The sequence below is a fragment of the Sebastes umbrosus genome, chromosome 5, assembly GCF_015220745.1.
Source record: "Sebastes umbrosus isolate fSebUmb1 chromosome 5, fSebUmb1.pri, whole genome shotgun sequence".
Taxonomy (NCBI): domain Eukaryota; kingdom Metazoa; phylum Chordata; class Actinopteri; order Perciformes; family Sebastidae; genus Sebastes; species Sebastes umbrosus.
The window spans coordinates 18507752-18534773 of record NC_051273.1 but is presented as its reverse complement, the minus strand read 5'-3'; the positions used below and the strand labels follow the sequence as shown (position 1 = coordinate 18534773).

Genomic DNA, 27022 nt, shown 5'->3' with positions numbered 1-27022 from the left:
ATCATAAATTTTGAACGCTCAGAGAAAGTGGTGGGGGAGTGTGGTGACGAAGTATAAAGAGCGTAGGGACATAGGGTGGGTGAGACGGGTGGTGTAGGGGTCCAACCATAGATTGTAAGTAGATGTAGTCACCGTGACGTCACTAATTGGTTTGTGGACTTTCGTTTTGAAGCCTCGAGCTCAGCATTTTGGCCATCGCCATCTGGAGGTGATAAGTGACACGAGAGGGTGTAGCTAAGTAAAACCAAACGCTAAATAAGACGTTTTCAGGCAACCAAAAATGTTACAATTAACTTTCATGAACTGAAAACACACTGTGAAAGGGTTAAAGTACTAAGACGAAAACACGGACAACTCCCAGACTGGACAACGCCGTGGTAGCGACCTCTCAATCACAAGGTAGCCACACCCTAAAGTATACCCTGCTTTATGGTCTATCACGCTGTATTGAAGAAGACTTGAAACTAGCAATTGAGACCATAAACTCATGTTTACAATGTTTACTGAGGTAATAAATCAAGTGAGAAGTAGGGTCATTTTCTCATAGACTTCTATACAATCAGACTTCTTTTTGTAAACAGGAGGAGTCGCCCCCTGCTAGCTATTAGAAAAAACACAAGTTTAAGGCCCTTCCGCATTGGCTTCACTTCTCAGACCCGGAGGTAGCCCACTGGGTCCAACAAACACAGGTCTAAGACTTCTCTTACGGTTACGTTAAGTTTCACTTTCACTTTACAAACATAGTCATTTTAAGCCAAACCATGTTGTTTTTCCTAAGCCTAACAAAGAGGTTTTGTTGTCTAAACCTAAGCAAGTGTTTTTGTTTTAATTCGCAATGTTAACTACATGTTTACTGCGACTGTAGTGGAGCATCATAGTTGGGGTGCCCAGCGCGTTAGAAAGTATGTGACGAGTTGGGGTGAGAACGTGTTGAAATGGCAGACCCCGCCACTAACAATAAAAACTATATAGAGAGTTATTTACATGCACGCATTTTCTGTTTATGGTTTGCATTTTTGTATAAGTGCATATTTTTTTCTGAAATGTTTTATGTCTTTTTAAAAATGTATTTTTTTTCTCTCTAATGTAAAAGCCCATGTAGATCAGCATATAGCTATACATGCTATGTCATTTGTAGGCTCAGTCTTTGCTTATGTGTACAAACCTAATGGATACTAATTATTCAGGTTTATTAATATAATTGAAAGTGTATTTTATTTCTTATGTAGGTGTCAAAGATAACGTGGAGTCTGCTTTGTGCAGCAGTTGAATTCTCGACCTTGGTCTTGTTTTGTGTGGCTGAACCCATTAACGTGAGTAATCATAAGTGGTGTACAACATTTCTCTTAATCTACATCCAAATGCCTGAATTGTATAAATGGTTATATGTAATGTGTGTGTATATGTGTTTCTGTGTGGGCATGTTTAGATCACTCTCATTACTCTTGTGTGTATGGCGATAGTGATTTATTTCGTAGAGCTGGTAATCCTCTGTCTGCCAATTGGACCCAGTCATGAACTGTGAGTTCAACTTCCTCTTCTTCTGCCTGAACATTTGACTTGACCCTTACATCAACACTTTGTGCACAGCTGTTTTTGTTTCTCTTTTGTTCTGTTCAAGAAAGGAGATCTGTGACATCACTGTCAAAGTGTGTTCCGTCATCCATCAGATTTTTACAAGTAAGGTGATTCACCGGATTTTAATTGTTAAAGTAGTCAACTTTACTATGTTCATTTCTCTCTGTGAAAAGACTTGCTTAATGTCTTTAAAGCAATAGTTTGACATTTTGGGAAATACGCTTGTTTGCATTCTTGCTGAGAGTTAAAGTGACAGTAGGCAGAATGTTTTTGGCATCATTGGGCAAAAATTCCATAATAACCTTTCAGCATATTGTAATTCAAGTGTTCTGAGGAAAAACTAGACTTCCGCACCTCCTCATGGCTCTGTTTTCAGGCTTTACAAAAATGTAGCCTGTGACAGGAGACTTTGGCCAATCACAGTTCATTTCAGAGAGACAGCGTTCCTATTGGCTGTTCATTCAACAGAGGCAGCTGTCAATCACTCCCGAACTCCTACCAAACAGTCAAACTAGGCAGCGCTGATCAAATATGAATCTATATTCTGTTACTGTAATGCCTATAGCTTTCCTCAAATGTTTTCAGAAACATCTTGTAGTGTACTGTTTAGCTGTAAAATTAGAAAGTTTGCTCCGGCTGGTGGGCGGTGCTTGGGATTTCCTCGACTTATCTCAACATGGCTGCCGGATCACAATTTTTCACATTTTATGCGAGAAACAGGCATTAGAGTAACAGAATATTAATTCATATTTGATCAGTGCTGCCTAGTTTGACCGTTTGATCGGAGTTTGAGAGTGATTGACAGCTGCTCAGAGACGGCAAGGCTCCAGCTCGGCTCTGATTGGTTGTTTTCCTCCGGTCTGACATATCTTGCCTGTCTCATGTACTACTGTCAGGATATAGTGACCATTTTATAAAAATACCTTTTATAATATTTGTTCCAATTCTACCTAGTGCTGCTTTAAAGCTGCAGTTGGTAACTTTGAGCAAATATGATAAAAGGCTATTTTTAGTAGTGCATGAGTTTTGAGTTACTCATGTAATAAAATGTTGTAATGTACTGTTTAGCTATAAAATGAGATAGTTTGCTCCAGCCGGTGGGTGGTGCTTGGTTTTGTCACAAACTTTCAGCAAGAATGCAAATAAGCACATTTCCCAAAATGTCAAACTATTGCTTTAAAATGACAGAGACAAGCTAACCAATGTCGCAGCTCGCATCATCTCTTTGCTTTTATTTCCAAATCTGTTTCCCACACAGTTGCTGTCATCTTTGTTGGTGTTATGGAGACTGAAAACTGCAGGATTGGAATAAGAATCAGAGACAGGAAACACTCTTGGCTTCTGAAAGTGATGGTCGCTTACACAGTGTGGATTCTCCTGTTTGTAATTTGGGATTTCATAATCAGTACTCAACGAACAGCAATACTGGGGAGAAGCAAAATAGGTGAATGACGTGTAGAATAGCACTGTGTGAATAATGATAATAATACACATGAAATATAGTGTGGATTCTTATGAAGAACAAAATAATATTTGTCACTATTTTCTGTTACAGGGAGTCCAAAATGGAGGAAGCAACAAAGAAAAGAGGTGAGAGCCTGTCCACATCATGACAATAACATTGATAACATCATCATGACAATAACATTGATAACATGTTGTATTGTCATGACAACTGTCTACACAATAACAAGTCATACATTACAGTAAAGATGCAAGTTCATTTCTGTTTTTCTGTTTTTCACCACAGAAGCTCAGAGCAGCTGAATGGATCGTTATTACCGTCTCAGTGATCCTCTTAGTTGGAAACTTGTGTTTCGCTGTAGCTGTCGCTGTTGGGTTATTTAAATGTCAGGAAAAGTAGGAAAGTGCATGAAAGTGTGCTGGTACTTTGTTTGCATGTAATTCAGGGTTGTTTTTCAGATTCATGTATTTTGTAACGCATTTTTTAAGTTATTCATGAATATAAATTTAATAGGGCTTTCAATGCAAAATATTTTTAACGCCACTATTTTACTTTATAATATGAAACTAGAAAACCTAAGGAATCCATTGTCACCAACCATGTCATACTAGCTTGTGGCGAAAGAGGTTAAATAACGCTCCAAAGTTAGGCAAAATTTTGGCGAGGAAAAACTGTCCCTTGACCTCTGACCTCAAGATATGTGAATAAAAATGGGTTCTATGGGTACCCACGAGTCTCCCCTTTACAGACATGCCCACTTTATGATAACCACATGCAGTTTTGGGGCAAGTCATAGTCAAGTCAGCACACTGACACACTGACAGCTGTTGTTGCCTGTTGGGCTTGAGTTTGCCATGTTATGATTTGAGCATATTTTTTATGCTAAATGCAGTATCTGTGAGGGTTTCTGGACAATATTTGTAATTGTTTTGTTTTGTTAATTGATTTCCAATAATAGATTAATTTGCTAATCACGATTAACTATGGACAATCATGCGATTAATCGCGTTTAAATATTTTAATCGATTGGCAGCCTTAAAATTGTATTAAAATCCCAGTTTCCTTACTGCTATTTGCACACTTGTATGCATGCACAATGCTTATTAGGGCATACTTTTTACTTTTACATTAGTACTTATGTATGACACTTGTTTTTGCACTATTCTCTGTATATTGTGGTTTGTTCGTATTCTGCTGCTGTGACCTGCAAATCCCCCCTTCCCTGGGGGAAAAAATAAATCCATCTTTCTCTATCTAAATAGTGGCTTTTGTAAAGGTTATTAAAATGTATGTTGATAATGTGAAATTGTGTTTCAATGGTTGGGGCCTCGTGATTGATTGATTCAAATCTCAACATAGTTGAAAATGCTGTCTAATTTCATACCAGCACACACCAGGTAGACTAAACAAACATGTTTCAGTGTTTACTTATTACCTCCTTCGAAGGAAGTTTAATAAATTAGGTCATGTCTCTTCTTATCAGAGTTAACCTCATCAAGGCCACACTGCAAATATTTGCTGAAGATACACTCACTTATACTTATGTATCTCCATGTACCAGGCGCAGGCATCACGGAGGGAATGTTTTAGCGGTGTGATCATACCCTGGTGTTGTGCTTCTCTTATGAAAAACAAGCCAAGCTCTACTTCATATAGCTGAAATACTGTATTCATAAACATAGATGGTATCAGAAGGATTGCACATGTGGAGCACTCACTCGTGATATGAACCTCCTCCCTTGTGGTTTGTTTAAGGGCAAAGGTAAGTCAATCAGATGAAACTAGAGCCCATACAGTAAATACTGTGGATCATAAAGTCTGAGTCAGTCTGCTGACGTCATGACTCAGCCTGTTCTTGAGTATCTGAGGTTGAGGAAATGCCTAGTTCAGTGTGTAAAGATGAATAAAATGTGTCACGGTGATGAATATGAAATGAGAGTGATAAAGATATAAAGTTTTACCATAAGTTGTCTTGATATAATATCGGAATTTTTCCACAAAGACAACATACAACTAGGCATAAATCATCCTTGGTACTTCGATAGGCAGTTCAATAAATAGCAGCAGAGATGTCTGTAATACTGTTAATGTGTGTTATTCTCGTGTGAGCCACACTGTAAAATACTTTTATAGCAGTGCATGATGCCACTCAACTGAATTGCATTTTAATCCCTTTTTGTTCTGGATTGAAAAACTAAAATGATAAGAGGACTATGTAGACAAATTCGCGGACAAAAGTGTTGCAGATCACTCAGATTACTGAAATTAACTTCCAGGGTTTTAATACAAGGACTGACAATAAGCTATATTCAAGGTCTAGCAATGCAGTAGGTGCAGGCCACAAGGATCTTTACTTTTCTTCTTTTCCTTATGTCTTTTTTTCTTTTATGAACTAATTTGGTGTCATGTTATTACTGTCATCATTCGAACGAACAAAAAGACAACAGTCAGCAGCAATTCTACAGAGTTCAAAAAGAGAAATGTAGACAACTATCCAAACACAAGTAAAACCCATGTGAATGGTTGAGATTGAATTATTAATGTTAATGTGTAAATCACAGTTGTTTACCATGTAAACAAATATTTATATACTAAATAAAATAATAAAAATTGTAAAAATAATTTGGCCCGGGCGCCTGGGTTAGCTCAGTTGGTAGAGCGGGCATCCATGTATTAAGGCTTGGTCCTGACCGCGGCAGCCCGGGTTCGAATCCAGCCTGTGGCCCTTTCCACATCCACTCTCTCTCTCCCCCCTTTCAAGACTCTATCCACTGTCCTGTCATAAAAATGGAAAATGCCCCCAAAAAAATAACTTTAAAAAAAAAAAAATAAATAATTTGGCCCTAATTTTTTTTATCTCCAGTCATGTTTGCGTCTACAGCAGGGCGTGATTCATTTATAATCCTTTTTATGGTTCTTTGGAAGGGAGCAACCTTCAGCTATGTCCACGTTCAGGTAGATGACTAACCCAATTATCAAACCATTGCCAAGATATTGAGGCACACCTATCAATCCCTTATCTATTGATTAAACTTCTGCTATGTTATTTTAATCCATAAATAGTTAATTATCTTCAGCACTGAGTCATACATCTCAACATCTTAGTAAATGATTGAACTCCTGCTGTGTTTTACAGTTGGAACTTCCTGATTCCAAAGCTGGATACCGTACACTGACAGATGTTGTGGGACCTTCACTCTCTCTATCTCTTAACTATAACTTATCTAACACTACTTATTAACAAAAGCAGGTCCATATTCTTGGCTTTATTACACATAGAAAAGTCCAAGTGATCTTCAGTTGTTATGAAGTCAAATGTCACCAGTGGAGGACTCTTCTCCACCATGGTTACAGAAACTAGGCACACAGAGAGGAAGCGCAACCGTGAGCTACATTAATTATTAACTCTTCAAGTTATCAAAATAATCTTTATTGAATATATACACATATTCATGTGAGCAAAAACAAATTCATCTCAGAATTACAACATAAGAGGAATGAGTGGTATCATGGTAAAGAACATGTTTCTGTATTTTGAAATGTGCACAAATCAGAAAAAAAGCAGAGAAACCTTGTTTGGGTTCTGAATTTGTCAAGTTACAGTATCAAACAACTGATGAGTGTTTCAGATATAGTCCAATGAGTGTGTTTAAGGCACATTTCGTGACTTGCTAACGAATATTTAATTTTTACAAATTCAAATCACTTAGTGAGAACCTGTATGTTTCTGAGTTGAAAACATTCTAAATACATTTCAGTCGTTTCTTGACAACAGGTGCAAAGAACAAAGCTTTTTCTTTATATTCAATACATATATACAGCTATCAAAAAATATTCCAATCTAGGAAAGACACAACATATCACAAATATACATATTCAGAAAACAAGAAAGAATATAAAATAGTTATCTTAATAAAAGCCAGCACTCTTGATAAGAAGGATAGTTAAAGCAAACATTTTCAGTGCAAATCCAATTGTGTACACAAGATAATTAAATGAAGGGACACACATATCAATGGGGATATTAAACAGAAATATACAGTTGTCTGAGAGATTTGATACAGAACCAGAAATATGAATTTACACCTAAAACAACAGATGTCAACGGAAAATTAAATTTTTTTTGTCAGTTCCAAAGAAGAAATCATGCTGACAATTCACCAAAAACTCTCCTTAAATGGGTTAAAAAGCTGTTGAACAAAGTGCAGATTTATGATATAGAACAAGGAGAAAACAAATCAGTCAAACTATATATTGTATACAAAATCTGCATGAGAATATGCATTTCATACCCTACTTTGGAGGTGGAATGATCGTGCCACTGATGGGCATTGTACTGCTGCGTGAGTACAATCTCATCTCCGACAGAGAGAGAGCGATCAATACAACCTTCAAACATTTTAATTCAAGTCTATATGTGAAATGTAACAGCACACACGTTATATTGACATGTTTCTTCTCTGGTTCATAGCTCCTGCACGGATCAGGCTGGTTCAAAGTGGTACTCTGACTTCCTCTCTGACGGCTCATCAGCATCCTTTCTGCTCTACTTTCTGCTCAGACACCACAGGTAAGACCAGGTGGGAGATGCGGCTCCACAGTCCACCGTACTTGTCAATATCCATCTCACTGAAGCCAGTGTGGTTGCTGGAGTCCACCAGCCGTTCCTTGACATAGTCGTGCACCATCTCCTCCACTCCCTTGAGACTCAGCTCGCTCTTGACCTCGTCTTGAGGAAGTAGCACAGTAAACAACAGGAACACCCGCTTGTACGCGGCGCTCTCGTGGTCGCAGTAGCGATAAAAAATTAGGGTGGAGCCTGGAGGCAGTTCTTCGAAGCGGTGAATGACCGCCACGGGTTTGTCTCCTCCGAAGGCGGCTCGCAACTGGTTGTCAATGTCCAGCTTCACCTCATCGCTGTCCTGGCTGGCTTTACTGGCTCCGTCGATGTGGAGGACGGAGGCGTTGAGGGCAGAAGAGAAGGAAGAGGCCAGGCTCTGAGCCAGGCAGTGCAGCGTCTTCTCAGCCCTGCGGCCTGCAGTAAAGATCAGACTGACTGGCTCTGTAGGATGGGCTGTTTTCAGATGCTTCTCCAGGTGGATCTTGCTCCTCTTCCACAAGTCAGGCCGCTGACTAGGAAACTGAGTCTCAAGAAGAGACAACTGGTCTGCAAATATTTCTGGCGTTACAGCCCTGGATGGATGCGATCCACTATCTGCAGTCTTTTTGAGTACAGGGATGATCTTGCATGCCAGCAAGAGGGCCGAACCGAGCAGCACCAAGAGAACCAAACGCCATAAACACCACATGAATCCTGGAAGGACACAAGGCCACATTCAAATGTTGTATTGCAAATAATGTAGAACAAGTTTCTGGGTGTAAATATAATGTAATTAAAGGTCTTATTGATAATTATGTAGCTGAATAATTAAAACAAATAATGATACATCCATAGAGCTTTTAAAAAGGTGCAAAAAAATATTATGATTGTGAATTAATCATTTAAAAAAATTGTGTCTAAAATTAATGTTTTGTTTATCTCTGTGGAAGATATCTGACGTTTGGTTCTCACTTCGGTTCACTTCTAACAAGGCTTGTGAGTCAATAGTATAATGACAAGGGTATCACGTTTCTCTGGGTCGTCAGTGATCGAGTTGCATGTTAGTGTGGAAAAAAACGGATTAAGCGCCTGGCTTCACTCTGGTACCAATCCCAAATGCTCAGCGATAAAGGAGGCCGCCTCTATGTGAATGTTGTACCGTTAGCTGTCTTAGCTTAATTGTCCGAACAACAATACCCATAAAATTACAATTTGGCATATTTAAACAAAACCAAGAACTACTACTAACAGCCATAGGGCTCTTTTAATTTCTCAATTTTGTGCCTCCTCGTCTCCTCCGTTTTGTGACCCGGAAATCAATCTCAGCGCTCCATCTTGAAGGACGTCTGAATTACAGCAGTGGGAGAGCGACACACACACACATACACCTAATGTAGGCCTATAGCTACATGTTGCAAAATGACTTCATTACTCATCCACAAAAGATTCATCACTTGACATGACTGTCTGTCTGCCTGACTCCACTCGACCACAAAATATGCAGGTTGTGCAACGAACTGGGAACCACTTGTTGTGAAGTGAAAGCAATGGAACAGGAGAGGAAGAGTACAACGTACAGTGGTTGAATGTTATCAATAGCACTTTTAAAATGACTTTAGCTTACCTCTACAGGAATATCCAGAGCTTCTCTTGATAACAACTGCTTTCTTTATCCCTTGTAAAAGAGAAAATCTCATTAAATCAATGTAAAAACATGCCACAGATACATTAGATGTTGCTAATGACTGAAATATTCAGTTGAAGCTGCTGCAATACTTTGTTTTTTGTGCTGAATAGTTTCTTTCTGTGGCGGGATGTTATTCACTCGTTGTCGTGTTCTGTAGGATTTCTCCAAGGCTGGATACACACTTGGGATATGGTGGTTAACTGTCGGCAAACCTAAAGGTGAGGCAGAATTTATCAATGTAAAAATTGGATAATCTTTTAGAGATGTAAATCCATTGGACAGGAAATTGCAATTTTCTTGACTACAATCTGGCTAAATAGAAATGTCTATAATACCAGGGCTCATGGCTTTGGCCTCCATCGTCTTCTTGTAGTCGGCCATGGTGACCTTGGGAATCGGCAAATCATTGCTGTTGGCCGTTGGTCTGATTTGTGTGGCAGACTTGGTGGGTACTACAGATCCTTTTGTTGATTGTGTTACTGAAAACAAACAAGCCAGATTAGGACGACTGTATTATCCTCCCTTGATGTAATCGTCCCCATGCAGAATGGAGCTATAGGCTTTTCCTACCTCGCTTGGTTTTTATCCTGTCTGCATCTTCATTTACAGCATGACTGGATCTGTAGCGTTCACCGAGCACAACACGAGGGGATAAATTTATATCTCCATGGGCGCCTGATATAAACAGAGAGAAAACCTTGATTTAGATAAAACCGTTAAACTGCCAGTGATAAATTCTGATGTCTTGGGAATCAAAAGTTAATAATGCCATAAATAATCAAAGTACACCAAGATGCCATGTTTGTCATTTGATAGTACCTGCATGCATAGCAAATTAATAGATAAGTAAGTAATTATTAATTCATTGTTCTGCTTTGGTGTGGGATGCACCGATACCGACTCAAAAAGCTGGATCGGGTATCGGTGACTATGGGGCCCATCTATTCAATTTTATGTTTATATACTATATACATTATATATAAGAATATGAATTCCTGTTTAAGTTTTGACCAATTTGTTGCTGCATTAAAAAGGTTTACACTTGAATTGTAATTCCAGTTAAAGGGACTATTTGTAACTTTTAGAAATGCTTGTTAACAGCTACAGCTGTGGCCGTGAAATCAATGAAAGTCAGCGTTGAGCTCGCGCTTGCTCGCTCTACATAGACATGAACGAGCATCGCTCAAAACAGTGAAGCGACACACGTCAGCTAAAACCACAATATCACTCTATATTTCAGCTGCTTGGCAGTAATGTTAGCTGACCAGACGAAGGTCTCTCCATGAATCAATGCTGATCCTAGTGTTGGCTTTTCCTGCCTCAGCGCAGGCTGAGGCAGGCTGAGGCAGCGGGGCTCTGCAGCGAGTAACGTCTCATCTCCGACCGCAGCCGCAGGAAAACACCGGCACCCGGTCGGTAACGAGACGACAAAGTTTCTCCCTGCAGAGCCCCGTCACTTCACAAGACATTGAAAACATCTGTTGGTCTGGAGGAGCTGCAGCAGTTATTTCTGCCCAAACGTCCGCTGTACATTCACTATATATTCTCAGAGCTAAACTAACTCTTCTGCAGTGTGTAGTGAGCGCGCGTTCACGTCCAGAGGTGGAGCGAGTACGCGAGAACGCGCGCGCTGTCTGAGTGAAGGCAAGCAGGCAGAGGAGATGAGTACAGCAGCCACACGCGAGCGCGCATTTGGGAGCGCGCATGTGTCCCGACCCGCTACATTTATACGCTTAAAAAGTTACAAACAATCCCTTTAATATTGAAGACTTTTTTTTACCATGTTACTGGTGCACGATTTATTTTAATAATAAATAATTCAGTAAATTTCTATCTTTGTATTTATTTGTTACATTTTGTTTTACAATGTTAGGAAAGCGATGTTTAAGTCAAGCCTTTGCCTTACACATAAACGAATGATCACAGTCACTTCCACAAAGTGAGGCATACTTAAGCTTATTACACTGGCTCAAACACTGGTATCGGATCGGTACTCTGTATCGACCGATACCCAAAGCCCAGGTATCGCTATCGGTATCAGGACTGAAAAAGTTGGATCCTTGCATCCCTACTGTGCTCGAATAACATTGCATTATTTACCAAAATCACTAAGCATGTAACTTTGGCTGGTGCTGAAACAATTAGTCGATTAATTGGTTAGTCAATCATACAAAAAAGTATCAACATTTTGATAATTTGTTAATCTTTTAAGTAATTTATCAAGCAAAAGTGTGAGAATGTACTGCCTTTCTGAGTTGTATATAATTGTCAATGATTTAAATTTAAATTGTGGACTATTGGTTGCAAGCAATATGAAGTTTTCTTTTTTGGCTCAGGAATTGTGAGGGAGATTCTTCTTCTTTTTATAATGAATAACCAAAAAAAATAGTCAGACTGATCAATGATGGAAATATATATTAGTGGCAGCCCTTACCTTTGCATGTTTTTGGTAGCTCAGTGTCATGAGAGGGATCCTGTATAAGATCCATTTCCTGGTCTTCATTGTTCTCAGGATCTTCAACTGATTCCTGGACATCCATCTTATTCTCATCACCGCTGCCTCCCACTGCTTCTCCAGTGTCCGGCTGCTTCTTCTTGCTGGGGGACGCTGTTAAAAGGGAAATTGGAGTCTCAGTATTTCACCACCACCAACACCTTGAATAGTACAGACTGAGGTTTTATAACTTTCATAGTAATTACTAAAACAAATACTGTTAACTGGAGCATCCCACCTTCATCCTCTGAGTGAGTCTCCGAATCTCTGGAACCATTGACAGCTGCAACAGGAGCTTGAGTTTTTAAACCTTTTCTGGTCCTCTTTAGAGGACCTCTGGGGGTCGCTTCATAACTCAATGCTAAAGAAGGAGCAGAAAGACATTATTTTTACTGAGTGAGTGTCCCCAACCACTGTAGAATAATTTCCAAAGAATTATTACATGTTAACATAAAGCTCATTTTGCTTGCAATCTCCAAGTCTGAGGACTGTCTACATTGATAAAGTTTTTTTTATTATAGTATATAAATATAAATATGAGATACTTCTAAAGATAAATATGAGATACTTCTAAAGATAAATATGAGATACTTATAAAGATAAATATGAGAAACTTATAAAGATAAATATGAGATACTTATAAATATAAATATGAGAAACTTATAAAGATAAATATGAGATACTTATAAATATAAATATGATACGTATAAATATAAATATGAGATATTATAAAGATAAATATGAGAAACTTATAAATATGAGATACTTATAAAGATAAATATGAGATAAATATAAAGATAAATATGAGAAACTTATAAAGATGAATATGAGATATTATAAAGATAAATATGAGATACTTATAAAGATAAATATGAGAAACTTATAAATATAAATATGAGAAACTTATAAAGATAAATATGAGAAACTTAGAAATATAAATATGATACGTATAAATATAAATATGAGATATTATAAAGATAAATATGAGAAACTTATAAATATAAATGAGATACTTATAAATATAAATATGAGATAAATATAAAGATAAATATGAGAAATGTATAAAGATGAATATGAGATATTATAAAGATAAATATGAGAAACTTATAAATATAAATATGATACGTATAAATATAAATATGAGATATTATAAAGATAAATATGAGATACTTATAAAGATAAATATGAGATAAATATAAAGATAAATATGAGATACTTATAAATATAAATATGAGATACTTATAAAGATGAATATGAGATACTTATAAAGATAAATATGAGAAATTTATAACTAAAGATAAATATGAGATACTTATAACTAAAGATAAATATGAGATACTTATAAAGATAAATATGAGAAACTTATAACTAAAGATAAATATGAGATACTTATAACTAAAGATAAATATGAGAAACTTATAAAGATAAATATGAGATACTTATAAAGATAAATATGAGATACTTATAAAGATAAATATGAGATACTTATAAAGATAAATATGAGATACTTATAAAGATAAATATGAGATACTTATAAAGATAAATATGAGAAACTTATAAAGATAAATATGAGAAACTTATAAAGATAAATATGAGAAACATATAAAGATAAATATGAGATACTTATAAAGATAAATATGAGAAACTTATAAAGATAAATATGAGAAACATATAAAGATAAATATGAGATACTTATAAATATAAATATGAGAAACTTATAAAGATAAATATGAGAAACATATAAAGATAAATATGAGATACTTCTAAAGATAAATATGAGATACTTATAAATATAAATATGAGAAACATATAAAGATAAATATGAGATACATATAAATATAAATATGAGAAACATATAAAGATAAATATGAGATACTTCTAAAGATAAATATGAGATACTTATAAATATAAATATGAGAAACGTATAAAGATAAATATGAGAAACTTATAAAGATAAATATGAGATACTTATAAATATAAATATGAGAAACATATAAAGATAAATATGAGATACTTATAAATATAAATATGAGAAACATATAAAGATAAATATGAGATACATATAAAGATAAATATGAGATACTTATAAATATAAATATGAGAAACATATAAAGATAAATATGAGATACTTATAAATATAAATATGAGAAACGTATAAAGATAAATATGAGAAACTAATAAAGATAAATATGAGATACTTCTAAAGATAAATATGAGAAACGTATAAAGATGAATATGAGAAAGTAATAAATATAAATATGAGAAACTTCTAAAGATAAATATGAGATACTTATAAAGATAAATATGAGAAACTTATAAAGATAAATATGAGATACTTATAAAGATAAATATGAGATACTTATAAAGATAAATATGAGAAACTTATAAAGATAAATATGAGATACTTATAAAGATAAATATGAGATACTTATAAATATAAATATGAGATAAATATAAAGATAAATATGAGAAACGTATAAAGATGAATATGAGATATTATAAAGATAAATATGAGAAACTTATAAATATAAATATGATACGTATAAATATAAATATGAGATATTATAAAGATAAATATGAGATACTTATAAAGATAAATATGAGATAAATATAAAGATAAATATGAGATACTTATAAATATAAATATGAGATACTTATAAAGATGAATATGAGATACTTATAAAGATAAATATGAGAAATTTATAACTAAAGATAAATATGAGATACTTATAAAGATAAATATGAGATACTTATAAAGATAAATATGAGAAACTTATAAAGATAAATATGAGAAACTTATAAAGATAAATATGAGATACTTATAAAGATAAATATGAGATACTTATAAAGATAAATATGAGAAACTTATAAAGATAAATATGAGAAACATATAAAGATAAATATGAGATACTTATAAAGATAAATATGAGAAACTTATAAAGATAAATATGAGAAACATATAAAGATAAATATGAGATACTTATAAATATAAATATGAGAAACTTATAAAGATAAATATGAGAAACATATAAAGATAAATATGAGATACTTCTAAAGATAAATATGAGATACTTATAAATATAAATATGAGAAACATATAAAGATAAATATGAGATACATATAAATATAAATATGAGAAACATATAAAGATAAATATGAGATACTTCTAAAGATAAATATGAGATACTTATAAATATAAATATGAGAAACGTATAAAGATAAATATGAGAAACTTATAAAGATAAATATGAGATACTTATAAATATAAATATGAGAAACTTATAAAGATAAATATGAGAAACTTATAAAGATAAATATGAGATACGTATAAAGATGAATATGAGAAAGTAATAAATATAAATATGAGAAACTTATAAAGATAAATATGAGAAACTTATAAAGATAAATATGAGATACTTATAAAGATAAATATGAGAAACGTATAAAGATGAATATGAGAAAGTAATAAATATAAATATGAGAAACTTATAAAGATAAATATGAGATACTTATAAAGATAAATATGAGATACTTATAAAGATAAATATGAGATACTTATAAAGATAAATATGAGATACTTATAAAGATAAATATGAGAAACTTATAAATATAAATATGAGATACATATAAAGATAAATATGAGATACTTATAAAGATAAATATGAGATACTTATAAATATAAATATGAGAAACTTATAAATATAAATATGAGATACTTATAAATATAAATATGAGATACTTATAAAGATAAATATGAGATACTTATAAAGATAAATATGAGATACTTATAAAGATAAATATGAGAAACTTATAAATATAAATATGAGAAACATATAAAGATAAATATGAGATACTTCTAAAGATAAATATGAGATACTTATAAATATAAATATGAGAAACATATAAAGATAAATATGAGATACATATAAATATAAATATGAGAAACATATAAAGATAAATATGAGATACTTCTAAAGATAAATATGAGATACTTATAAATATAAATATGAGAAATGTATAAAGATAAATATGAGAAACTTATAAAGATAAATATGAGATACTTATAAATATAAATATGAGAAACTTATAAAGATAAATATGAGAAACTTATAAAGATAAATATGAGATACGTATAAAGATGAATATGAGAAAGTAATAAATATAAATATGAGAAACTTATAAAGATAAATATGAGAAACTTATAAAGATAAATATGAGATACTTATAAAGATAAATATGAGAAACGTATAAAGATGAATATGAGAAAGTAATAATATAAATATGAGAAACTTATAAAGATAAATATGAGATACTTATAAAGATAAATATGAGATACTTATAAAGATAAATATGAGATACTTATAAAGATAAATATGAGATACTTATAAAGATAAATATGAGAAACTTATAAATATAAATATGAGATACATATAAAGATAAATATGAGATACTTATAAAGATAAATATGAGATACTTATAAATATAAATATGAGAAACTTATAAATATAAATATGAGATACTTATAAATATAAATATGAGATACTTATAAAGATGAATATGAGATACTTATAAAGATAAATATGAGAAATTTATAACTAAAGATAAATATGAGATACTTATAACTAAAGATAAATATGAGATACTTATAAAGATAAATATGAGAAACTTATAACTAAAGATAAATATGAGATACTTATAAAGATAAATATGAGAAACTTATAAAGATAAATATGAGATACTTATAAAGATAAATATGAGATACTTATAAAGATAAATATGAGATACTTATAAAGATAAATATGAGATACTTATAAAGATAAATATGAGATACTTATAAAGATAAATATGAGAAACTTATAAAGATAAATATGAGAAACTTATAAAGATAAATATGAGAAACATATAAAGATAAATATGAGATACTTATAAAGATAAATATGAGAAACTTATAAAGATAAATATGAGAAACATATAAAGATAAATATGAGATACTTATAAATATAAATATGAGAAACTTATAAAGATAAATATGAGAAACATATAAAGATAAATATGAGATACTTCTAAAGATAAATATGAGATACTTATAAATATAAATATGAGAAACATATAAAGATAAATATGAGATACATATAAATATAAATATGAGAAACATATAAAGATAAATATGAGATACTTCTAAAGATAAATATGAGATACTTATAAATATAAATATGAGAAACGTATAAAGATAAATATGAGAAACTTATAAAGATAAATATGAGATACTTATAAATATAAATATGAGAAACATATAAAGATAAATATGAGATACTTATAAATATAAATATGAGAAACATATAAAGATAAATATGAGATACATATAAAGATAAATATGAGATACTTATAAATATAAATATGAGAAACATATAAAGATAAATATGAGATACTTATAAATATAAATATGAGAAACGTATAAAGATAAATATGAGAAACTAATAAAGATAAATATGAGATACTTCTAAAGATAAATATGAGAAACGTATAAAGATGAATATGAGAAAGTAATAAATATAAATATGAGAAACTTCTAAAGATAAATATGAGATACTTATAAAGATAAATATGAGAAACTTATAAAGATAAATATGAGATACTTATAAAGATAAATATGAGATACTTATAAAGATAAATATGAGAAACTTATAAAGATAAATATGAGATACTTATAAAGATAAATATGAGATACTTATAAATATAAATATGAGATAAATATAAAGATAAATATGAGAAACGTATAAAGATGAATATGAGATATTATAAAGATAAATATGAGAAACTTATAAATATAAATATGATACGTATAAATATAAATATGAGATATTATAAAGATAAATATGAGATACTTATAAAGATAAATATGAGATAAATATAAAGATAAATATGAGATACTTATAAATATAAATATGAGATACTTATAAAGATGAATATGAGATACTTATAAAGATAAATATGAGAAATTTATAACTAAAGATAAATATGAGATACTTATAAAGATAAATATGAGATACTTATAAAGATAAATATGAGAAACTTATAAAGATAAATATGAGAAACTTATAAAGATAAATATGAGATACTTATAAAGATAAATATGAGATACTTATAAAGATAAATATGAGAAACTTATAAAGATAAATATGAGAAACATATAAAGATAAATATGAGATACTTATAAAGATAAATATGAGAAACTTATAAAGATAAATATGAGAAACATATAAAGATAAATATGAGATACTTATAAATATAAATATGAGAAACTTATAAAGATAAATATGAGAAACATATAAAGATAAATATGAGATACTTCTAAAGATAAATATGAGATACTTATAAATATAAATATGAGAAACATATAAAGATAAATATGAGATACATATAAATATAAATATGAGAAACATATAAAGATAAATATGAGATACTTCTAAAGATAAATATGAGATACTTATAAATATAAATATGAGAAACGTATAAAGATAAATATGAGAAACTTATAAAGATAAATATGAGATACTTATAAATATAAATATGAGAAACTTATAAAGATAAATATGAGAAACTTATAAAGATAAATATGAGATACGTATAAAGATGAATATGAGAAAGTAATAAATATAAATATGAGAAACTTATAAAGATAAATATGAGAAACTTATAAAGATAAATATGAGATACTTATAAAGATAAATATGAGAAACGTATAAAGATGAATATGAGAAAGTAATAAATATAAATATGAGAAACTTATAAAGATAAATATGAGATACTTATAAAGATAAATATGAGATACTTATAAAGATAAATATGAGATACTTATAAAGATAAATATGAGATACTTATAAAGATAAATATGAGAAACTTATAAATATAAATATGAGATACATATAAAGATAAATATGAGATACTTATAAAGATAAATATGAGATACTTATAAATATAAATATGAGAAACTTATAAATATAAATATGAGATACTTATAAATATAAATATGAGATACTTATAAAGATAAATATGAGATACTTATAAAGATAAATATGAGATACTTATAAAGATAAATATGAGAAACTTATAAATATAAATATGAGAAACATATAAAGATAAATATGAGATACTTCTAAAGATAAATATGAGATACTTATAAATATAAATATGAGAAACATATAAAGATAAATATGAGATACATATAAATATAAATATGAGAAACATATAAAGATAAATATGAGATACTTCTAAAGATAAATATGAGATACTTATAAATATAAATATGAGAAACGTATAAAGATAAATATGAGAAACTTATAAAGATAAATATGAGATACTTATAAATATAAATATGAGAAACTTATAAAGATAAATATGAGAAACTTATAAAGATAAATATGAGATACGTATAAAGATGAATATGAGAAAGTAATAAATATAAATATGAGAAACTTATAAAGATAAATATGAGAAACTTATAAAGATAAATATGAGATACTTATAAAGATAAATATGAGAAACGTATAAAGATGAATATGAGAAAGTAATAAATATAAATATGAGAAACTTATAAAGATAAATATGAGATACTTATAAAGATAAATATGAGATACTTATAAAGATAAATATGAGATACTTATAAAGATAAATATGAGATACTTATAAAGATAAATATGAGAAACTTATAAATATAAATATGAGATACATATAAAGATAAATATGAGATACTTATAAAGATAAATATGAGATACTTATAAATATAAATATGAGAAACTTATAAATATAAATATGAGATACTTATAAATATAAATATGAGATACTTATAAAGATAAATATGAGATACTTATAAAGATAAATATGAGATACTTATAAAGATAAATATGAGAAACTTATAAATATAAATATGAGATACATATAAAGATAAATATGAGATACTTATAAAGATAAATATGAGATACTTATAAAGATAAATATGAGAAACTTACAAAGATAAATATGAAACTAGCTTCGGGTGGCTAAGCTAGCTAGCTAGCTAGTTGTCATGTCAACAGTCCTGCTCGCTGCTCACCTTTAACGTTACCTGAAGTCTGTCTGGTCGATCGTCTCAACGGCCGAGACGTCTTACTTTCAGCAACCCTGGAATCCATTTATGTTTAATAACTCAAGCGATTAATCAAAACGACGACGAAACATCGATTCACAAACTAAACAAGCTTCACTGACTTCCCTATAGTTGTGAGGGGAACCATTTGGTGACGGACAGGACGACAGACGTTGATGAACCGGAAACCGGAAATACCACATCTTTAGTTATCCCCATGGAAACTGCTGAAGAACGTTCCGCCTGAATCTTGTTGACCTGTCAGTGCGACACACTTCAAGCTGAACAGATAAGGAAGCGTTATTATACTGCGTTTATACTCCACGGCGATGTGATCGAGGGTTCGTTTGGTAAGATTTAAGTATTTATAATAAACTGTATATGTTATTTAAGTCACACAAAGGCAGTCCTTATAGAGTAAAGCCATGTAATATCCTGCTAACTGTCAGTTAACTCGTTAGCTACGTGGCTAGTTGGTAGCTAAGCAACAGTTTACAGATGATTCATTCTATTAGTTAAATGCTTTTTAGCATGTTTATTATCTAACTAGCTGGCTAACTACTATATCTTAGGTTTGCTTACAATGTCTGCTTTGTTTTTTGTTTTTTTAATTGAACAAATTCAAATTTACAAACAACATGGCTCATAGGTCATTGCATTAGAGTAAAAGAACAAGGTGCACACAGAACAAGAACAAATACAATATGTAAAATTATACATGAAAATAATAATGAATTAAATTAAGGGCTGTAGGGCTGTATACCTGTAATTCATATTCTTCTATTATACTAAGAAGTTTCAATGCATTTTTGTTTTTCATGACTTTAAGGGCTTTTATGTAAGCTGAACAAAGACAAAAATGAGATCGTAGTTTTTGGAGCCAAAAAGGAAAGATTAAAGGTTAGTGCTCACCTACAATCTGTGATGTTAAAAAGCTCAAACCAAGCCAGAAATCTTGGTGTAGTGATGGACTCTGACCTGAGCTTTAACAGCCATATTAAGACAATTACAAAGACAGCCTTCTATCACCTGAAGAATATAAGAAGAATTAGAGGACTGATGTCTCAGCAGGATTTGGAAAAACTAGTCCATGCATTTATCTTCAGCCGACTTGACTACTGTAACGGCGTCTTTACTGGTCTTCCTAAAAAATCAATCAAACAGCTGCAGCTGATTCAGAACCTGCTAGAGTCCTCACTAAGACCAACAAAGTGGATCACATCAGTCCAGTTCTGAGGTCTCTACACTGGCTGCCTGTCTCTCAGAGAATTGATTTCAAAATACTGCTGCTGGTTTACAAAGCACTAAATGGTTTAGGGCCAAAATATATTTCCGATCTTCTGCTGTGTTATGAACCATCCAGACCTCTCAGGTCATCTGGATCAGGTCTGCTTAGTGTCCCCAGGGTCAGAACTAAACATGCAGAAGCAACATTCAGTTTTTATGCACCAAATATCTGGAACAAGCTCCCAGAAACCTGCAGGACCGCTTCAACTCTGAGCTCTTTTAAAACAAAGCTTAAAACTTTCCTGTTTGCGGCTGCCTTTCATTAAACCAGATAATGATCTGATACTGCATTTAGAACTTTTACTCTTTTGTGTTTTACGCTATTTTAGTTTCTATCCTAGCTTTTATTTTTAGCTTGTTTTTATTTTCTAATCTTTAACTGTTTTAATTATGTCTTAATGTTCTTTTGCACTTTGTCGCAATGTTCTTGAATGTTTCTGTAAAGCACTTTGAATTGCCCTGTTGTTGAAATGTGCTATACAAATAAAGCTGCCTTGCCTTGCCTTGCCTAAGAAATAAACTCAGAATGAAACACATTAAACCTATAGGTTTCAATTTCATATACTTGGATTTGTGCAAGTAAAATTTTCCAAGAATGAGAATGTTATTCACCAGAAAGTCATCTTTGTTGTTGTCCATGACAAGTCCATAAACAATGTCCTTTTGAGAGAAGTTTCCCAGATGAGAAACTTTTGGGAAAAGCCAGTCATGTATATCAAGCCAGCTTACAATGTCTGCTAGCACAACAAATTCAGTAAGTTAGCCCCCAGATGTTATTCAGTAAACCCCAGGGCACTCGAAATAGACAATGTTTCCAGCTTTGAGTTTGAATAGTAAGTTCAGGAAGCCTTGCATTAAGATAAGACAAGATAAGTTATTCCATTATTAGTCCCGCAGTGTGGAAATTTGCAGTGTACAGCAGCAAAGGGGATAGTGCAAAAAAACAAGATGCATCAGCTAACACAGTAAAAAAAAGAGCTAAACAAAGTGTAACAAAATATGAACCATTTAAATAGAAGGAAGTATAACAATAGGAGCAGTGTATACAGTATTGGCAATAAACAGACTATTAACAAAATTGCACAAGTGGAAAATGATATTGCACAGTGAGAATGAATGAATGAATGAAATTCCACCTGAAAATATCGGGTTATTGTCAGTTTTTTGGTGTGTCACTCTATTTGTTTCAAACCATGTTAATTGAGAGTTAAGACTGTTGTAAAGAGAACAGCCTGTCCCTGTTGTCAGATAACGTTATACAAGCAGGTTTACAACATCACTTGAGACTTTGAACATCTGACATGAATCTGTCTAAAACGTATAAATATGCTCGGAATTTAGCATTAAAAATGTGCTATATACCTATTTTTTTTTATGCAGCTTTGAACCATCTCTTGAGTGACGTGCCCCCCATCCAAAGACATGGCAGAGCAAGACAGAGATCACCACCACACAGCAGGTAACGTTACTAAAACATCAATGACAAAAGGACAGATACCTAGTGTACAAAACATTTACATATGTGCCATTATTCACTTTTTATCAGAAGGCAAGGAAGAAGAGACACCGTCCACAAATATGGATCATGTCTCAGCTTTTGATGAGAGCAAACAGGAGGAGACTGATATTATCAAGCAGCAGCTATCAGAAGGTAAGATGTGCAAGCAAGGTCAATAGTAATCCATTCAATAGTGTCTTTACCAAATGTGTTTCTGCATCTACTGTACTAATCAATTATGGTCTCTGTCCCACCTAACAAGATTCAGCTTCATCATCTGCATCCACAAACAGAGAGACTAACAACGACAATGGTGGAGAAATGGAGATGCCAGACGTTAAAAGCAAGTATACAGTATAATATCAATGTTTCTTTTCCATCAAATAGTCTTTCATAGACAAACATTCATTGCACTGAACCCAAAGTGACTGCATTTTGCAGTGCTGTTACAGAAGTTTGTCAGTGTTAACTATTTTGTCATGTCTCACCTACACTTATCTATGTAAAGTTATTGTAAATGAGCTTGTAAAGCAAAAGGTATGTTGAAGAAAAAGCAAATGACCATATACCAGATAAGGAATAGAAATGAAGATAAGTTTCTTAGGTATTGAAAATGAAACGGTAGCCATTCAGTTAGACTATAACTTAGATGACCCTTGATTTCTGTTTTTTACTACAGACGATGATTCAGCTGAAAAGAGGACGGTGCCTCCTACAGAAGGGTCTTCACCTTCAGATGACGACACCATGCTGATTGTGAAAGAGAGCAGCAGCAGGCTGCTTCAGGCCGATAAAGGAAGTCATGGTGATTACAACAGAGAGGCACCAAGAAATGAGCAACCAACCGTGACAGCTGAGGAGATTTCCAGTGAGTGTTCCTGTCTAAGCGTTATAACAACTGATTCAGACATTATCCATTGTAGTCAAAGAGCCAGGGCATTTATATTTACTCTAGGGCTGTCAATCGATTCAAATATTTAATCACGATTAATCACACATTTTTGTATTTGTTTAAAATGTACCTTAAAGGGAGATTTGTCAAGTATTTAATACTTTTATCAACATGGGAGTGGGCAAATATGCTTGCTTTATGAAAATATATGTATTTTTTATTATTGGAAATCAATTAACAACACAAAACAATGACAAATATTGTCCAGAAACCCTCACAGGTACTGCATTTAGCATTAAAAAAATATGCTCAAATCATAACATGGCAAACTCAAGCCAAACAGCCAACAACAGCTGTCAGTGTGTCAGTGTGCTGATTTGACTATGACTTGCCCCAAACATATTTGATATTATAAAGTGGGCATGTCTGTAAATGGGAGACCCATGGGTAACCATAAGACCCATTTTCATTCACATATCTTCAGGTGGGAGGTCAAGAGACCCCTTTGAAAAAGGCCATGCCAGTTTCATTGGTATTGGTTGGTACCAACGGATTACTTAGGTTTCATAGTTTCATATGATGCCAGTATCTTCACTCTAGCTTTAAAACTGAGCATGCTACAACCTCAGAAAGATCCGTCAAATTCTTAAGAGGTTAATAAAAATTGCATGTTGTGTTAATGCGTTAAAGAAATTTGTGGCGTTAAAACAAATTTGCGTTAACGCATTGTTATTATTGCGACTGTTTCAATGTGCATGTTGGCACATGTGAGTATTGTTATATGATGGACTTAAAAATTGTGAACCTATCTTTTAATACTGTGAGATTAAACTCTCATTGCACTGGACCTTTGACACTGATACTTGAGCTGCTATTTTCATGTTATCAGGAGAATACCACACTGGGGATAAGAACACACCAGACACAACCAGCCCACCAACCCCGGGTGACAGAAAGGATGACCAAGTAGATGGACCAGATGAAGAAACCCTAGACACTATAAACACAACCACTGAAGCTGGAGAGGGTGAATCTGATTTTTCTGAAATTTCAATGACTGGAAATTCTCTTTTTTTCCTTTAGCTTTCTGCTTTTTGGTGTTTCAGTCTAAAGGTTTTTATACACAAAAACACAAAAATGCAAAAAAGCTGTTGGTGTGTAACGGCCTTGACACAACAGGCAGTGTTCTCTGGTGGGAAGCCAGTGAAGGAGTATGAACATGTAGCTGCACAAGTGACTTCCAGCAGTCTGTTTAGTTTAGTTTGTGTTAACCAGTTTTCCTCTCCCATTGGTCACATTGGTCAGATGATGGAAGCGACCTGGAGAAGGAAGAAAATGATGTAGAGGAGATCACAACCTCCTACCCACAGACAGAGGAAGATGTTGAAACCATCGGTCCGGCCACTGCGGAGACTGCTGAAGCTGAACCTGCAGCTCCTGTGGTTATTGTAAATCATGGAGGTAATCTTGTTAATTTATCCTTACTTTTATCTTCTCTTGTTTCTTTTTAGTGTCATTGTGATTACTAGAAACAACACATGTGCCTTCTCTTCACAGGAAGTAGTATATACCCGATAGCAGGTATATTGGTGTTAGTTCTTGCCATGATCCTGGGGCAGCATCTCTTCCAACCTGAGTCACCACCTCAGAAAGACGATGTGCGGCAAATAGACATCTTCCTCGGGCAATTGGAAAAAGTAAAGACTCAGTTCCCTCACCAGCGTGCTGAGCTCTGGAGCAGGAGCAAGATCCACCTGCTGAGGCACCTCCAGACAGCCCAGCCCACAGAGCCAGTCAGTCTGATCCTGACTGCAGGCCACAGGGCTGAGAGGACGCTGCACTGCCTGGCTCAGAGCCTGGCCTCCGCCTTCTCCTCCTCCCTCAACGCCTCCTTCCTGCACATCGACGGAGCCAGCAAAGCCAGCCAGGACAGCGACCAGGTCAAACTGGACATCGACAGCAAGCTGCAGGGAGCTTTTGAAGGAGACAAACCCGTGGCTGTCATTAACCGCTTCGAGGAGCTGCCTCCGGGCTCCACGCTTATTTTTTATCGCTACTGCGACCACGAGAACGCCGCCTACAAGAAGACTTGTCTGATCTTCACGGTGCTGCTGGGGGAGGAAGAGGAGATTCCTGCCGACACTCGTTTGAGTGCCGTGGAGGAAATGGTGGACGACCATCTTCAGAAGAAGTTCCTCTCCGATGGCCATCCAGTGTCTTTTGACAGGATGGACCTTGACAAGTACGGTGGACTGTGGAGTCGTATTTCTCACCTCATCCTGCCTGTGGCAGCAGAGGAGAGGATAGAACATGAAGGGTGCTAGGGGACATTAATAGTCACTCTTGAACTTTTAGTCAAAGCACTTAACTACCGCCTATCTATCAGACATCTTACTGGGTGACTCTGGTCATTCTGAGGCTAGTAGCAGTGGTTTTAAAGGGTAACTTTTGTGATTTTTCAACCTGGAGAACCCTATTTTTCCCATGTTTTTGTGTCCAAGTGACTAATAGGGACAACTTTTTGAAATGACGGTGCCAGGTTGCCCCGAGCAATTACATTGCAGCCCGTTTAGCAGCTGCTGTCTACAGCGTTCTCCCTCAATACTGGACATATTGCAATATTACGTTTTGTGATACTGTATAGATTCTCAAAACCACTATAAATTTGTAATCAATAGTTTACATGCAAAGATTAAAGTAGTGCTATGATGATGTTGGATGTTACAGGGACTGTAATAAATGCAAATGCAGATCCAACTGTTCTGAATGCATAAAAAAGTTAAAAAAAATCTTACTCAGATTTTATGCATATGATGGTGTGTTCTTTATACTATGACAGTTTTCCTAAAATTCGATTTTAAAAAATGTAAACGCAATATATCACCTTGCTAACAGGAGCTCAATATATCCCAATATATTGAATCATAACCCCTGTATCATGATATGTATTCTATCGCTAGATTATTGTCATACACAGCCCTATAATCCCCATTGGTCACTTAAACATTAAAACATGGGAAAATAGGGTCCAGGTTGAAAAATACTTAAGTTATCCAATAAAGACCCAAATATTTCTTACATATACTATAATGATGAAGGCATCAAGTAGAAATGAGACACTTAATATGGGATGGTTATGCTATGGGATGCTTGTAAAAAAAAAAAAATCGGTTTCATTTCATTGTGAAACAAACGCTTGACAAAAAAGGCTGTGGTGCTTTATTCCTATTGTACTTTGATCAAATGTAATTATAGATAGATTGGTTTGATTGTGGATTTCACATCACAAAGAGCTGCAGTACAAGACAGACTTTAAGGTATCACAACACAGGGTTTATTATTTTTATGACAAATGTCTTTTTCTGCGACTCTCAAACCTACTGTACATGGCACCAC

At 33.1% G+C, this 27022-nt stretch overlaps 2 protein-coding genes across 9 annotated transcripts; one reads left to right on the top strand and one right to left on the bottom strand.

Annotated features, from left to right (window-relative positions):
- Positions 1-6451: 6451 nt before the first annotated feature.
- On the bottom strand, positions 6452-20147 carry LOC119488116 (torsin-1A-interacting protein 2-like). Of its 2 annotated transcripts, none has more exons than XM_037769418.1 (8): positions 19917-20147; positions 12063-12185; positions 11765-11938; positions 9901-10005; positions 9666-9809; positions 9420-9542; positions 9268-9318; positions 6452-8357 (listed from the first exon to the last, which is right to left on the bottom strand). In XM_037769418.1, exons 1-8 carry the CDS (start codon positions 19993-19995, stop codon positions 7573-7575), a joined length of 1584 nt encoding a protein of 527 aa, XP_037625346.1. In that variant the 5' UTR covers positions 19996-20147; the 3' UTR covers positions 6452-7572. The 2 variants fall into 2 exon arrangements, with proteins under 2 accessions (XP_037625346.1, XP_037625347.1); XM_037769419.1 differs by having other exon boundaries at positions 19929-20144.
- An 8-nt stretch (positions 20148-20155) lies between these two features.
- LOC119488117 (torsin-1A-interacting protein 2-like) lies at positions 20156-26815 on the top strand. Of its 7 annotated transcripts, none has more exons than XM_037769425.1 (8): positions 20156-20299; positions 22617-22695; positions 22786-22887; positions 23003-23077; positions 23414-23602; positions 24516-24653; positions 24932-25087; positions 25184-26815. In XM_037769425.1, the coding sequence occupies exons 2-8, from the start codon at positions 22659-22661 to the stop codon at positions 25948-25950; spliced, it is 1464 nt and encodes a 487-aa protein (XP_037625353.1). In that variant the 5' UTR covers positions 20156-20299; positions 22617-22658; the 3' UTR covers positions 25951-26815. The 7 variants fall into 7 exon arrangements, with proteins under 7 accessions (XP_037625353.1, XP_037625354.1, XP_037625352.1 ...); XM_037769424.1 differs by having other exon boundaries at positions 20157-20299; positions 22783-22887; XM_037769423.1 differs by having other exon boundaries at positions 20158-20290; positions 22997-23077.
- The last annotated feature ends 207 nt before the right edge of the window (positions 26816-27022 follow it).